At 39.9% G+C, this 17,622-nt stretch overlaps 1 protein-coding gene across 4 annotated transcripts in view; it reads left to right on the forward strand.

The window, feature by feature from the left end:
* Window positions 1-17,622, forward strand: part of ap1b1 (adaptor related protein complex 1 subunit beta 1) — a 79,030-nt gene that overhangs the window by 58,049 nt on the left and 3,359 nt on the right. For all 4 annotated transcript variants that reach the window (XM_057831279.1, XM_057831277.1, XM_057831280.1 and 1 more), the window contains 3 exons: window positions 1,068-1,152; window positions 4,299-4,385; window positions 4,770-4,924. In XM_057831279.1, coding sequence (XP_057687262.1) covers window positions 1,068-1,152; window positions 4,299-4,385; window positions 4,770-4,924 — 327 coding nt within the window. The remainder of the gene's footprint in view (window positions 1-1,067; window positions 1,153-4,298; window positions 4,386-4,769; window positions 4,925-17,622) is intronic.

Here is a 17,622-nt window from a genome sequence, read left to right on the forward strand (position 1 = left end):
CCATCACACATCAAGCAGATGAATATGTAACTTTTTCTCCGCAGTGACAAAAACACCTGACTGTGGCCCCAGTAGGTAGGTTACAAATGGAACAATGAAATTAAAAGTTCACCTGCTGTGGCCTGAACGCAGTCTCACACCTTCCTCCTGGTGCGCATGGACTTGAATTGCGTTCCCGCTTGTGCAGTCCCTCTTTTTTCACCTCTTTTATCAACACCATTGTCGTTTTGGGGCTTTTTGAAGAAACTTCGGACACTCAGTTGCCTTGACATTTTTCCGAGTAAGGCCAACGACGTCATGCATCAAGAGAAAATAGCTAATTAATATGCTCACTCGCCACCCTGTGGTCTGGGGTGTGAATTGCAACCTGTCAAAATGACAGATGGACTTCAGTATTTTCCGTCACTGTTTTAAAAAACCGGTCAACGACAGAAAATATTCGGTTAACGCGACCCCTGCTCCCAGTTCAGGCCAACCACGTCATCACCCCCAGTGTGAATTGCGCTCGTAAAACATAGCGCGCTCCGTAGGTCAAAACATGTACTAAATATTATAGATAATATGTGTTTCTAATAACATATTTTAGTAAAAGAGAACAATTGTGGCTTATTAGCGCCTACAAGTCTTTTGAGTCCAAGGTTCCCTTTAAAAGGTTCATTCTTATTGTTAAAATGTGTAAAATCCAAGGCATAAAAAGAAATCATTTTAATTTAATCTAATTCTTACTCAATAATACAGTGCTTTTCATCTAGATGCAAACAGACTTCACACAAATGACTTCGTATACCTTTGTGCTCTGCTGAGCATAGTTTTTCTACTCAAGCTTTTATAAACTGAGCAAACAATTCAGATAGGGAAAAGAGGAACGAGCGCTTTTCCCCCTCACGTCAAGAATATGTGATTCTGTATTTTTCCCCCCCAATGCCCTGTATATAGCAGGGTTTTAAAAAGTACACTACTGGCTGCATGTCTTGTCCATCTTTGATAAACACTTGACATGTAATTATATGTGCATTTGATTTCTCCGGCTATCTTCCTTCCCCCTTAAACACCCGCCTGTCTCCTAGGTGGCTGTGAAGAACAACATTGACGTCTTCTACTTCAGCTGCCAGTACCCCATCAGCATGCTCTTCGTAGAGGACGGGAAGATGGGTGAGTGGTTTTGCTGCAGCTCTTCACTCAGTGCTCTGAAATCCCTTTAACGTTGCTAAGGCTGACATCTGTCAGTAAGGGCCGTCTAGTCAGTGGGCCAATGAAATGTAATGTGAAGATTCATAATTTATTGATTTGTGCACACACAGAAAGTGCTACTTGGATATCCTACTACTGTATACAGTGGGGCAAATAACTATTTAGTCAACCACGAATTGTGCAAGTTCTCCCACTTGAAAATATTAGAGAGGCCTGTAATTGTCAACATGGGTAAACCTCAACCATGAGAGACAGACTGCTGAAAAAAAACCAGAAAATCACATTGTTTGCAATTTATTTGCAAATCATGGTGGAAAATAAGTATTTGGTCAATACCAAAAGTTCATCTCAATACTTTGTTATGTACCCTTTGTTGGCAATAACGGAGTCCAAACGTTTTCTGTAACTCTTCACAAGCTTTTCACACACTGTTGTTGGTATTTTGGCCCATTCCTCCATGCAGATCTCCTCTACAGCAGTGATGTTTTGGGGCTGTCATTGGGCAACACGGACTTTCAACTCCCTCCACAGACTTTCTATGGGGTTGAGACCAGGACATTGAAATGCTTCTTACAAAGCACTCCTTTGTTGCCCTGGCTGTGTGTTTGGGATCAATAGGCGCTTTCGCACTGTTGTAACTATACGCAGTTCCTCGACCCTTTTGGGGGTGGATGACGTCATTTTGTGTGTTCGGATATGTAGGAACCTAGGACGCGGACCTCGTCTTCCGAGCTACATTTTAGCGCCGACTCTGAAGTGAGTACTTTCCGCGGGGCCGCAGGAACGATATTACGTAGCTCTTTGGTGATTCGCTGAAATCAGCGGCAAACACGCCCCTTACTTTTCGCGCATCACGTGAACACTTACATCCTTAATAAACACGTCAAATACATTGTTTTACACTTACCCGTAGCCTCCTTTGTCTTCTACGGTCGTCTGCTACCCTTTTGGTCTCCATGAAACGAAGAAACATTGCTTGCCTTTGGCTCTGTTGTCTTTTAATGTGCGCTACCAGTCTCGTCGTTAGACGCTGGGATTCCTCGCTGATGGAAACGATTCCCTTCAAACATGCAAGAATTGCTGCGGTGTCTTCAACGGTCTCCATTTCGTTGTCTTCCGTTTAGCATATGCGCCGCTGTTTGGTGTGGCGACTGGCGAGTAAATAATGCGTCACTGGCGCAGACTAAAACGTCACAGCAGGTCGAATTGGGCGTAGTACCCCATGTGCGAACACGACTGCTTCGCGAAGGATAGCTCCTCGAACTACAGGAGGGCGGGATAGTTAAAGGAGCCAAGTACTCAAATTCCTACAGTGCGAAAGCGCCTATTGTCATGCTGAAAGCCCCAGCCACATCTCATCTTCAATGCCCTTGCTGATGGAAGGAGATTTTCACTCAAAATCTCTCGATACATGGCCCCATTCATTCTTTCCTTTACACAGATCAGTCGTCCTGGTCCCTTTGCAGAAAAACAGCCCCAAAGCATGATGTTTCCACCCCCATGCTTCAAAGTGGGTATGGTGTTCTTCGGATGCAATTCAGTATTCTTTCTCCTCCAAACACGAGAACATGCATTTCTACCGAAATGTTCTATTTTGGTTTCATCTGACCATAACACATTCTCCCTGTCCTCTTCTGGATCATCCAAATGCTCTCCAGTGAACCGCAGACGGGCCTGGACGTATACGTTCTTCAGCAGGGGGACACGTCTGGCAGTGCAAGATTTTTGCTCACCGTTCTTGTTATCATTTTGACGCCATGGGGTGAGATCTTCCATGGAGCCCCAGATGGAGGGAGATTATCAGTGGTCTTGTATGTCTTCCATTTTCTAATAATTGCTCCCACAGTTGATTTTTTACACCAAGCGTTTTACCTATTGCAGATTCAGTCTTCCCAGCCTGGTGCAGGTCTACAATTTTGTCTTTGGTGTCCTTCAACAGCTCTTTAGTCTTGACCATAGTGGAGTTGGGAGTGTGACTGACTGAGGTTGTGGACAGGTGTCTTTTATACCGATAATGAGTCAAAACAGGTGCCATTATTACAGGTAACGAGTGGAGCCTCGTAAGAAGTTAGACCTCTTTGACAGCCAGAAATCTTGCTTGTCGGTGACCAAATACTTATTTTCCACTCCAATTTGGAAATAAATTCTTTAAAAATCGAACAATGTGATTTTCTGTTTTTTTTCCCCCACATTCTGTCTCTTATGGTTGAGGTTTACCCATGTTGACAATTACAGGCCTCTCTAATCTTTTCAAGTAGGAGAACTTGCACAATTGATGGTTGACTAAATACTTATTTACCCCACTGTTTGTTACTATACATGTTATCTACAGTTTTGTTCAATCTCATTAAATAATTTCATGTCAAATAGACAAATACAACAAAAATTATAACAAAAATGTAATACAGGTAGTCCCCGGGTTACGACGTACTCTACTTAGGCGATTTCGACTTTATGACGCCGGAGTCTTGTCCGCCATTTTGTCTGTAGTCTTTTTTTTTTTTTTTTTTTTTTTCCACGCATAAACAGTACCTTATTGTACCTCACAGTATATTATTTACTTTCCTTTACTAATATGACGTGTTCTGCACTCAATAAACGTGAATTTGTTCTGCTTTACAGACATCAAACAGTACTTCCTTAACTTTTGATTATTTGTAAAGCTGTAACACACATGTGTATTTATATTTAAAACGACACACATTTTAACAATAAAACACTTGACACCTAACAATTGGTGTCCAAACATCCATCAAGTCTAATCAATATGTAGATTTAGTAGATTAAATTAGCCTAATTTGCCTACAAAAGTCCAATAGTTTAAATGCTACAAATGCTAACGTATGTACATTTCTTATAGCAAATCACTCACATGTAACTCCACAAACTGTAGCTGTAAACATAATTACAAATGCATACACAAACATTTATTAGCTGAAACAACCTACAGCCTTATGTGGGCCAATTACTAGCTTTAAACTGGCTGACTATGCTCCTAATTGTGTCTAGCAGTCGCGTTGAAAGCAGAATATTTTCCATGCTATGTTTGCTTCCATCTTATTAGCACAAAGAATTTCTCCTCACCATGCGCTTGTCTTCATGTGCAGAGCGACAGGTGTTCCTAGCCACGTGGAAAGACATTCCGAATGAAAATGAGTCCAAGTTCCAGCTGAACGACTGCCATCTTAACTCAGGTGAGAAGGACAATGCTGTCGAGTGGCGTCACACATCATATAGTCTGGCAAATATGACTTTTATTTGCATTCATTTGAAGCAAATTGTATTTAATGATAATTCATAAGCTACAGTCACTATTTGTGTTGGATAATTTGGTTTTATGCGAGCAGCGGAGGAGCTAAGCTGGAGAAGAAATGCTAATGACAGCTTAATGGAAATTTGCCTTCACGGATCTTTTTTTCTTTTCATGAGCAAAAAAAAATTGTCTCTTACGTGCCAGTGCATCCATTCAGCAAGTCAGACCATGTGGAGGACTTCTTATTAGCCAATTGTGGACTCAATTTTGGAGTGCTGTCATATTGTGGTTCCAATGACACTTTGCATTTGTACTCTTTTGGAAGATGCGGCCTCCAGCAAACTGCAGGGAAGCAACATCTTCACCATAGCTAAGCGAACTGTGGAAGGTCAGGATATGCTGTACCAGTCCATGAAACTCACCAATGGAATTTGGGTTCTTGCTGAGCTTAGGGCCCAGGCAGGAAACCCTAACTACACAGTAAGTACACACAGGATTTTGGAACGTTTCCACTCCTTTCTCCAAGGCTACATTACATTGTTTGACCATCGGCATACAATGTAGCTTTGTATATCTCATGAACACAAACGTTAATTAGCATGAATCTCTTATCTGATTTGATTAAAAGCCTGATGATCAAGATAACATCTATCAGCATTTACTGCACTTCCCTTAAAGGGAACCACGGATAGAAGTACATGTAGTTCTTAAAAGATAATCTTAGTACGAGTTATAATAATTTGACCTTAAAACCCCGCTAAATGTTTTTGTTTCAATAAAATTTGTAAGATTATTCTAACTAGTAGGTCGCCATTATTATTGACGTCGCAGGGCCGTGACGTCACGTTTCCATGCTGCCGGAATTGCACATGTCACTCTTTAAAAAACAAAAAAAAACAAACAAAAAAACGTGTCAGTCTTTAATTATGTAGTGATTTAAATATGCCACAAGGTGTCAATGGCGAGTTTTAAGTTAAATAGGGATAAAGCCAATGAGTGCGTTTTGTCCCTTGACTGGCGCCATAGTTTTCCTTTAATCCACAGTGGGGTGTAAGGCAAATCAGATTTGTAGCTCGGACCGCGCCGTTTATTGGCATAAGCTTCGGCAACTCCTTCACAATAAAAAAAAAACAAAACATGAGTATCTATAGTGAAAATACAACAAAAATTATTCCTATCTCCCAAACAATAATGTTCTCGAAAAAAAAAGTGCTTCAATCTGTATTAATGAGGCCATATTCTCACACAATTAAACAACAATGCAAAGAGAACTGACATTCAAAAATTCACAATCAAAATAGACATGGAAAATACACCTAAAACTTACTCAGACTTTGGTCAAACTCTAAACACTTTAGCAACTCGTTTAGCTCAACAAATACAATGGATGGCAATAATTAGTCACAATATACAAACTATGATGCTGGGAGCCATTATCAGGAGTCTTGTTTGTTGTGAAGACAACACTCAAATAAACATAAATCACAATGGACCCGCACTAAACAGGAAACTACGGCCTCAGTCGAGGGACAAAACGCACTCATTTGCTTGATCTCTTATTAATTTGAAACTCGCCATTGATACATTGTTGTGTATTTAAATCACTACCTTACATAGTTATAGCGTGCCAATGTGAAGTACGGAAGCGTGGCCATGTGACTTCAGCGCCCTGCGACATCAACAACAATGGCGAGCTAGTAGTTAATTTTTTTCAGACAAAATTCTGCAATTTTTATTAAAATGAAAACATTAAGGGGGTTTTAATATCAAATTATAATAACTCGTACGAACGTGTATCTTTTAAGAACTACATGTCTTTCTATCCGTGGTACCCTTTAAGCATGGAATAAGTCAGTGTTTATCAACTAATCACTGTTAAATGTGATCTGATCTTTGTCAAAATCACGCAGATGAAAAAACAGTGTCTGCTTCAACTAAAACCACCCAAACATTTATAGGTTTTCATATTTTCATGACGATAGCATGCAAACAATGACAGAAGGGGGGAAATTAAGTAAGTGAACCCGTTGGCTAAGGAGCCTTTAAGAGCAACTGAAACCAATTTTTACTACGCAATTTAAGTCAGGTGTGTGTCCAATCTCTGAGTGGTTTAGAGCTATAAAACACACACCTGCTAAGAATTGTCTTGATGAGAAGCATTGTCTGATGTGCATCATGGCTCGGTCAAAAGAGCTGTCTGAAGACCTGCGATCAAGGGTTGCTAATTTGTATAAAGGTGGGAAAGGATACAAAACCATCTCAAAAAATCTGGATGTTCATCAATCGACAGTCAGAAAAGTTGTTTACAAATGGAGAGAGTTTGGCACTGTTGCTTCTCTCCAAAGGAGTGGCCGTCCACCAAAGATGTCTGCTAAAGACTTACCATCATCACTGGCACAGTCCAATATCTCTGTGCACACATCAACTATATGTAAAGCTATGGCCAAGAATGGTGTTCATGGGAGGACTCCACGGAGGAAGCCACTGCCGTCTAAAAAAAAACATTGCTGCTCGTTTAATGTTTGCAAAAAGGCACTCCACAGAAGTTTTGGCAAAATATTTTGTGGACTGATGAAACCAAAGTTGAATTGTTTTGGAGTAACACGCAACGTCATGTGTGGAGGAAAAATGGAACAGCTCACCAACATCAACACCTCATCCCCACCGTGAAGCATGGTGGAGGGAGCATCATGATTTGGGGCTGTTTTGCTACCTCAAGGCCTGGACAACTTGCAGTCATTAATGGAAGAATAAATTCAAAAGTTTATCAGGATGTTTCGCTGGAAAACCTGAGGCCCGTCTGTCAGACAGTTGAAGCTAAAAGGAGGATGGATGCTGCAACAAAACAATGATCCAAAACGCAGAAGTAAAACAACTTCAGAATAGTTTCAGAAGAACAAAATACACATTCTGGAGTGGCCAAGTCAAAGTCCAGACTTGAACCCCATTGAGATGCTGTGGCATGATCTCAAGACAGCGATTCATGCAAAACATCCCAGGAATCTGACTGAACTACAGCAGTTTTGTAGAGCGCAATGGGCCAAGATTAGTCCTGATCGATGTGCTAGACCACAGGTGTCAAACCGGTCCTCAAAGGGCCGCAGTGGGTACTGGATTTCATTCCAACCAAATGAGATGAATACCTTTTCACCAATCTGGTGTCTTGCAAGTGTAATCAGTCCATTGCAGTCAGGTGCTGCTTATTTTTGCAGGAACCTTATTGGTTGAACTGTCTGTGCTGGATCTGTTGGAACAAAGACCAGGACCCCCTGCGGCCCTTTGTGGAATCGGTTTGACACCCTTGTGCTAGAAAGATCTGCAGCTACAGGAAGCGTCCGGTTGAAGTTATTGCTGCACAAGGATGGCGGGGCACAAAATATTCAATGTGATGGTTCACTTATTTTTTCCGCTTTTGTCTTTGTTTGCATACTGTTGTCATTAATATATGAAAACCTATAAATGTTTGGGTGGTTTTAGTTAAAGCAAACAGTTTTTTCATCTGTGTGATTTTGATTTGATGGTGATTTTATGCAGAAATGTGAGAAATTCCAAAAGGTTCAGATACTTTTTCATACCACTGTAAGAACTGCTCGGATTTCTAGCCGTCGGCCAGCTTGCTGTCCTCGACAATGTGTTGGAATTAGAGCTGAAACGAATACTCGAGCAACTCGAGTTTAAAAACTGATCCGAGTAATTTTATTCACCTCGAGTATTCGTTTATTTTGACAGCTCTAAGCATCACGTTTTGCTCGGACTACTTTTAATGCGGGACAACGCGCTGATGTTACATGCGTAGAGGACGAAGCAAAAAAACAACAACAACAAAACTTACTGCAGCAGACAGCCGCTACACACGACGCCGACGTTGCTAAATACTTGCCCGCACGATGCTATTTGGTAGCAGGTAGCGTCTGATGCGTCTCATAGAGATCACATGTATGTTGAACTAGATGCGAAATGACAGACTCGGCCGCGTCTGGGCAGCGTTCGTAAACGGCCGCCATCTTAAAGCAGTAGAGCGCTAAGCGCTAATAAAGAGCGCTAAGCGCTAATAAATAAGATTAACGTTACTGTCACAAACTCACGTAACGTTAGCCCTGCGGAGGGCTAGGTTTCTATTGATTATGACCATTGTCGATGCGTGGCTAACGTATCTTACATACAGGCTTTAACATAACATAGCGTTGTGGAGTGATGAGGGTGTAAAATAAGAACTCAATAATGCTAACTATCAATTTTAGCTCAGTAGTCATTGCTGGATAAAACACCAAGTAGCACTGGTCCCTAATGTGCTCCAATACAGCCTGTATCATACATTTATTTTGAACACTGCAAAAACTCAAAATCTTATCAGGACTTACAGTTTAGACTAACTTAAAACTTAACTAGAACTTAAAAATGGCTTGACACAAATAGAAATTCAATTGAAACACGTGGGAAAAAAAACCTAACTTTTAAGTGATGTGTGTTATCAAGCGTAACGGCATTTTTAGGTAAGTTATATATAACTTTTTTTTTTTTTTTTTTTTTTAATCTAAAAGTTCTTTGAGTGAAAGCAGTGAATTAGTCTTTTTTTTTTTTTTATTCTAGTTACATCTGAGATGCAATTGTTGGCTGTTTTCAACAATATACATCGAAAATAAAGACATTGATTGACTGAAAATGGATCAAGATTAGATGAAATGTCTTGTTTTCTCATGTATATTTATAATTGCTATTCACCTAAAAATATATTTGTTTTATCTGATTACTTGATTCATCGGTAGAATTTTCAGTCGATTATTAAAATATTCGATAGCTGCAGCCCTAGTTGGAATAAAACATGGGGGAAGGACTAACAGTCGTCACACATGGATAAAAAAGCAAGGACACTTTCGTGTATATCGACACTTGATGAGTCTCATCAAATGATGTACAGTTTACGTGATGGGGTCCACATTGTCGCGGACAGCAAGGTGGCTGATGGCTAGAAATCCAAGCAGTTCTTGACCGCAACACGAGCAATACCTCGCTCATCTGCACACGACCGCAACCTTCTACCTACTCCTCTCTTCTTACTGCAACTTCGACCAACGACATGAAAAAAAAAAGAGATTGGATCATTTCTCACAGCACACTTGATAATCTAGTGTGCCACGGCACACCAGTTGAAAAACACCGGAATAAGTGAATCGATCCTGTTAAGTGGTCCCGGTTCCTTTTCACATTGAGTTCTTTTCTGCCACCATTTGATGTCACTGAACGTTTCTCTCAAATCATTTCGAGTTTTTTTCAATCCCAATCTGATAGGAAGAGTAGTTTAAAAGTACGTACTGTATATACCTGAGTGTCTATCCTACATTGAATGAACAGATAACAGTGAGTGGAAAAAGAAGACATGAGAGATACTGATGTGCAATCACACGACAGTGGAAGGAAAGAGCGAGTGTGAAGGCAGGCGATGATTGCACAATGACTCCAATATTGGTGTATGTGTGTGTCTGTGCGTGCTTATTTTGTTATGCTGCGTGTCTGAGCTTGTCACGGTTCTGATGGATCATGTTCGCTTCAGACTTTCTGCTTGATGAGTTCTGAATGACAACCTTGGTGTGACCTCCCTGCTGCTCCTCACGTCATTTTTTTGTTGGCTTCTGGCGAGACCACTCCATTTGACACTCTGTTGGGGGTTTTCAATCACTATATAAACCTCTAACGCTCTTATGAGAGAGTGTCCAAATGGCTTAACTTACCAACATTTTTGCATACAACTAAGGCTAGGTTCATACCGCAGGTCTTAATGCACAAATCTAATTTTTCTTCATATGTTTTTTGGTGTGCCCGTTGAGACTGCCTTTTTCAATTGAGCCCGTAAATGTAGTAAGATTGTCTAATGGCAGTCTTATGGCGCCACTGTCAAATAATGTGTTAACAAATACTAGAGGTGGGAATCTTTGGGCACCTAACGATTCGATTACTATTACGATTCAGAGGCTCCAATTCGATTATAAATCGATTATTGATGCCCCACCCTCCCCTCTTTTAATGTTTTGTACATTAGTTGCAAAATTGTTAAAAAATCCTCTCTGGCTAAACCAAACTACTATTTTAGTATCAAGTTAACAGTTAAAAACAGTAAATAAAATACTCAAGTCCCCATTCTGTATCAGCAGCTTTAACCCTTTAACACCTAAGCCTATTTTGGCCAAATTTGCATGCCTTTGATGTTGCCTTTATATTTCAAAGAAAAAACTGTTCACAATGGCCAAGTTGGGTCCCTTTTTTCAGGATACCTTGAACTTCATGTCCAAACTGTTGTTTTTTTCACTGACCAACTTTAATCCACATTTTGGACCCAAAAAGACTAAAAAAAATCCCAAAATCTTTTTTCAAAATTTGTAATGTTGAAGTCCCACTGACAACCAAGCATGCTCGACCAACCGTTTTGAAGCTTGATAATATTTATTTAACTTGCTAGGATAAACATTCAGTTGAAAAAAATTAGATTGAATAGTTTTATGTTTGACAATTCAACACAAACAGCAGCTATCAGGCATGCAAACTTGCCACCTTTCGGCGAAATTTCGCCGTTTTGAAATCAAAATGGGTCATTCTTCTGAATCACGTAGATCCGAGGAGAAAAAAAATGGGGGGGAGGGGGGGGGAGGGGGCGTCTGTCAACGAGCGAGTGAAACTTAACTTCAAAACTGTAGTCCATGCTCAAAACTACACTCTAGTCCGATGACCTAGACCTATCACTGCCACTCTCTTCTCGTGACAACAAATGACTGACAATAGTGAGCACAGTTAGCACCAATCAGCAATGAGGAGGCGGAACCCCTCCCCATCCCAGCTTCTTGCCCGGACCCGTTGGAAATTGCGGCAAGGTAAGGGATTAATGTCAAAAATGGTTAACTTCTTAAAGCTAAAAGTTTGAGTGACGGCCTATAATAGTCTTCATAAATCATTCAATCGTGTTGTTCGATCAATTCCTGCGCTTGTAATGGTGTCTATAACACAAGTATTCGCTTAATTTCTTGATAACTGACTTCAGATGGTCCTCGATATTTCACCGCCTCGTAGAACGCGGTTACTCGAGGTAGCGCTAACTGCGGAGGGGCTAACTAGCGCCTTTCACACAGGGCTTTGTAAGTAAAGTTAGCGAACGTCAGTTGGGATCTGAATTGTCGCCAGTTGGCTTTGTGACGAGTTATTTAAGGCCCCTTTGTAAAGCGCTTGTCAACGATAAACAAAAATCATGAGCAATGAGGTAACTAGAGTGATGAACTAGTGCCTTCCATACAAGTCATGTTCAGGGCTTTGTCAGTAAAGTTCTGAATGGTCACCAGTTATTTTTGACAACGAGTTATTTAAGGCCCCTCTATACTTTCCGATAATTACATAAAGGGAAGAGTTTTGCCTTGTTGTGGAGGTCGTTTCATTCGTTTAGCCATCGAGAGTTTATCAAACCGGAGAGCTCCGCTACAGGTTGCATTTGAAAGTACCCCCATTCCCGCGTTCTTCGTACACACCCCCGTTCATAAAACAGCCTACAGGTGTACGTCTGTTTATCCAGTATGATGCCCTATCAATCGAAGTTAAGGACCATGGGACTAATTGCTTTGGTTGACTGTAAATAAAGTTATGATCACTACAGTTAATGCTTTTGAAGACTTGTATTTTTTTTTTTATTCTACAGTGGGGAGAACAAGTATTTGATACACTGCCAATGGGAAAACCCATTGGCAGTGTATCAAATACTTGTTCTCCCCACTGTATCTATCTATCTTACACATAATAGTTAAGTGAATGGAATTTATACTGTACCTGTACATTTATATTTTATGCTGTACAGCTGTTCTCTGCTTAATGCAAATGGGACATACTGTATATTTTATCATTTAGATTTTGTATAATTTGATACTTAATGCATCTTATATGTTCTGATTTCAGGATGAGAGATTGACTTGTATATGTTAAATTATTATGTACTGTTTTTAATTCGAGATTTCTCTGGTTGCACTATGAAATGCACTTTTCTGCGCATGCCGTGTGTCCATGTTACTTTGTCACCTTTTTCACCCCTAACCAGTTAGCATGCCTGAGCTATGGTCATAGGCGTTTTTGGCCTTCACACATACTATGGTCAAAACATGTTATATACAGTGCAAAATAGTGAGAATTAAAAATATATATATATTATCCAGCACAAAAAGGGTTTGGAGGATATCTCCTTGTGAAGTTAGGTATTGTACCCATCACCTTATCAAAGGTATATATGTACATGCAATCAAGCTTCTCGAACACACATCTATATAAAAATTGAAAAGATTCATAGTGAAGAAATAATAACAAACATTGAAAAAAATGTATTTTCAATAATATTGACAAGTAGTTCAGTTCAATGCAATTTTTTTAGGCATGCGACCCAATAGTTTTTTTTTTTTTTTTTTTTTTTTTTTTTTTTTTTTTTTTTGCGCACTCAATAAAGTTTTGTTTTTGAACATGTCACCAAGCTGCGTCACATACAACGTCACACAGCCTACTCATCGGTCTCATCCGCGGTTTGCGCGCTGTTGTCACTTCTACTCGCCGAGACGCCGACTGATCCGAGGAAAAACATTGACAAATACAGCTCATCCTATTCCTTTAGTTGATGAAATAATGCATCAGCTTGCGCTAAATTTAGTTTTCGATTCATTCTGCACGTTTCAAAGTCGGTCGCTCAAACCAACCGGCCGTTGCTTGCGTCGCATGCCTCCCTTTCATTAGTTGGCGCCTCGTTCGGAAATTTATTAAAAATGATCACATTCGGTTCGTCCTTGACATCAGAACGGCTATTGGGTTATGTAGTCTTTTGTGCTGCTTTTGGTTTTGAAAAAGGACACGAAATGATGGAAATATGGAGATAGATACATGGTCCATGCAGCGTTTTAATGCATATTTGTGAGTGCAATAAAACTATAAAACTCAAATGACATTATCTCCCATTTTTCTTGGTCGATTGACTTCAAATAAAAACTGGTGTGGACATCAACTTCCGTACTTTCAAACGAGAGCAACCAGGGGCACGTGGGTGACGTAATTACAGCGTTACGAGGCTTCAAAGATGATATGCGTAAACGTGTCGCATCCGACACGTTCGGTGTTAAAGGGTTAAACTACATTCAATGAATTCAGTGTTGTGAATCAACCGTTAAAGTTGTTAAAATTGCTCCCGTTCTTCCATAATTTCCCTTCTGTCTAGTTTTTTCATATCAAACTTTTAAAACTTTTTCGTCATTTAAAGATAGATTCTAGTAAAGATATTGCCGATTTAGGAGTTTTTTTTTTTTTTTTTTAGATAAGAAGTTGATTAGGTTCGCTACAACAGAGCCTTTAAGAGAAGTCTACTGCTCTAAGATGGCGGCTGTTTACTGACGCCGGCCGAGTCCGTCATTTCGCATCTAGTTCTCTAATACATGTTCTAACACCGCGGCTGTCCGTCATTTTGCATCTAGTTATACATATATGTGATATCTACAATAGCCGTATGTGGCCGTATGTTTGTAGCAACTAGCAACTGTGCGTTGTTGTAGCGGCTGTTGGCTGCAGTCAGGTATGATTGTTTTTTTTTATCTAGCGGCATGAGTTGAACATGATATTTGCTCTCGGTCCGTTCCTTATTGCATCCCGAAGACCGCGCTGAGTGTGTTTTAGTTCCGCTTTACCTGGAATAATTAAATAATCGGAATTTGGATGTTTGTGAATGGTTCTCGAATCTTCCACGGCCGAATCGCGAATAATCTAAGAATCGGAAATTTTGCCCGCCTCTACCAAATACCATAACTAGCAATTAATGAAACAACTGGAACAGTAACTGAAGAAATAATTTGCACAGAACACGCATTTTGATTGTATTATTTGTAGCGCTGCAATGCATGCTAGGAGGCATGTTGGATGACAACACTGTTGACAGAAGGTGGCAGCAGAGGTTGACTGTCTCCCCTAAGGGAGCAGTGATAGGCTTTAACTAAAACCACCCAAACATTTATAGGTTTTCATATTTTAATGACAGCATGCAAACAATGACCGAAAGGGGAAAAATAAGTAAGTGAACCCTCTACCTAAGGAGACTTAAAGCGCAATTGAAACCAATTTTTACCAAACAATTTAGGTCAGGTGTGTGCCCAATCACTGACGAGTGGTTTAAAGCTGCCCTGCCCACTATAAAACACACACCTGGTAAGAATTGGCTTGTTGAGAAGCATTGTCTGATGTGCATCATGGCTCGGTCAAAAGAGCTGTTCTCAAGACCAGCGATTTTTGATTTGTATAAAGCTGGGAAAGGATACAAAACCATCTCTAAAAGTCTGGATGTTCATCAAACAACAGTCAGAGACGTTGTCTACAAATGGAGAGAGTTTGGCATTGTTGCTTCTCTCCCAAGGAGTGACCGTCCACCAAAGAGGTAAAAAAAAAATTTAAAAAAATACTAGAGTGTCTACAAAAATCACTGGCACAGTCCAATATTTCTGCACACATCAACTATATCTAAAACCATGGCCAAGAATTGTGTTCATGGGAGGACTCCACGGAGGAAGCCACTGTTGTCTTTAAAAAAAATGTTGCTCGTTTAATGTTCGTAAAAAGGCACCCTGACACTCCACAGACGTTTATATATAAATATTTTATGGACTGAAGAAAACAAAATTGAACTGTTTGGGAGGAACACACAACGTCGTCATGTGGAGGAAAATGGAACAGCTCACCAATATCAACACCTCATCCCCACCGTGAAACATGGTGGAGGGAGCATCAAGATTCGGGGCTGTTTTGCTGCCTCAGGGCCTGGACAACTTGCAATCTTAAATGAAAGAATGAATTCAAAAGTTTATCAGGATGTTTCGCTGGAAAACCTGAGGCCCGTCTGTCAGACAGTTGAAGCTAAAAGGAGGATTGATGCTGCAACAAAAAATTGATCCAAAACACAGAAGTAAATCAACTTCAGAATGGTTTCAGAAGAACAAAATGGACGTTCTGGAGTGGCCAAGTCAAAGTCCATACATGAACCCCACTGAGATGCTGTGACATGCCCTAAAGATATCGATTCATGCCAGACATTCCAGGAATCTGACTGAACTACAGCGGTTTTGAAGAGAAGAATAGGCCAAGATTAGTCCTGATCGATGTGCCAGACAGATCTGCAGCTACAGGAAGCGTGTGGTTGAAGTAATTGCTGCCAAAGGCGGCGCCACAAAATATTAAACGTGATGCTTCACTTACTTATTTTTCCGCTTCTGTCACTTTGTATACTATCCTCATTAAAATATGAAACCCTGTAAATGTTTGGGTGCTTTTAGTTAAAGCAGACACTTTTTTCATCTGTGTGATTTTGACAAAGCTCAGCTCATATCTGATGATTTTATGCGGAAATGTGATAAATTCCAATAGGATCAGATACTTTTTTCATACCACTGTAGCGCATTGTAAAAAAAGAAGGCAAATATATTGGCGGGCTGAAAGTCCATAAGTGACTTATATTTATGTGGATGTGGCTGTATATGCGTTTGGATGCTACTTTGAGGTTATTGCTCATTAGTGTTGAAAAGGAAAGCTGGTGTTCTCAGTTAGTTCTGAAGCTCGCCTCTGAGCTGCTGCCTGCTTGCACTTTGTTCCTTGGCATGGCACGCCGAAGCCACGTCGGCGGAGGCTATTTTTAGATGAGAAAGAGAGTCAGGCCGCTGCCACTGCGTATTTTTGGGCCTCTGTTGCATGCCACAAGAAATATGTTAACACTAATTGTTGCAATGGCTGGCAACGGATATTTGAAATGGTTTCACCGCGTTCTCCCTCAACAAGCAACTTAATTGACTTCAGTTTTCTCATGACGCTTTACTTCTTGCGCTTGCATATTATAGTCTTGTCCCAGTTCTGTACACCACTTCTCTCACCAGCATAGACTACAAATGGATGAGTTTGATTTTAGACACTAGCAATCTCGCTCTGCAAGCTTGTCATCGTTGATGTAAAATGGGAAACACAATTTGTGGCTAGTTTGCGATGTTGGAGAAATGGGGCGCGTCTTATCTTTTGGAAACATTCTCATCTGCTATCTCGTGTCCCCATAGCAACTGAGTGACCAATGATGTAGGGCCGCTTGTCACCCCACCACCCTTCTCTCCTCAGATGCTAATTGTGTGGGTTTTGGTTAAAATGGGTTGAAACATAAATTCATTTGACCACATCTTTGTTTTACAATCTATTATACATGGTGTACATACAGAATGATTAAAAAGCAAATGCCTGATTTTCATGTGTGTTAACACTATCAAGTGACCCAACACCCAGAAGAAAAAAAAAGTGTGCTGGTTCAACTTAGTGTCTTTCCTAAAACTGCTTGTTTAACCCCACTTTATTTTTTTTTTAATTTAAAATTTATCTAAGAAAATGTCATTTGAACATCATTATAGACTTCATAACCTATTGACATGACATGGGAAACGGGGCCGATCTGTAGGGGGCCTGTTTTCAAAAACTTCAAATTCAAATATTTTCAAAACCAAAGCTGCTACCTACCTAAAACCAAAACGGACACCTACCTTAGCCATATATGAGTCTCCATGAGCAGCGACATCACAAAATTCAAAGTCGTTCCCTTATAAAATCCCCATTAAAAAAAAAAAATTCTTATACAAGTATAACACAACTTAAAATGTCTTTAAAAGTCTCAGACTTTACACTAGAAGCACAAAAATCACCAAATGCAGAGATAATCACCAATATTTTCAGGATCAATAGCAATATTTAACATATAAGTTTTTGACAAATATAGCAACTTTTTTTTTTTTTTTTTTTACTGCAAGTTTTCAACAGCTAATAAATCAATTTATCATCAGAAACTTACTACTTGAGGAAAACATGCGGAATCAATTATAAAATGTAAATAGATTATTAATAAATTCTATATACAATCACAACTTATTATAGAATAGCCCTTTATAATCATTATACACTATATACTGTTAGCGAATTAGGCTAGCGGCCGCCTTGCGTAAACAGCTTTTCTGGCAATAATTCTTTTGAATAAATGCTTAAATGCCTGAATTCTTCGTAAATATGGATATAAAACAGTCTCGATTCTTGGTTAAAAGCAAAGAAATTCAATTCAATTCAATTTTATTTGTATAGCCCTCAATCATAACAGAAGTCTCAAAGGGCTT

Source organism: Corythoichthys intestinalis, chromosome 3 (genome assembly GCF_030265065.1).
Source record: "Corythoichthys intestinalis isolate RoL2023-P3 chromosome 3, ASM3026506v1, whole genome shotgun sequence".
Lineage (NCBI taxonomy): Eukaryota > Metazoa > Chordata > Actinopteri > Syngnathiformes > Syngnathidae > Corythoichthys > Corythoichthys intestinalis.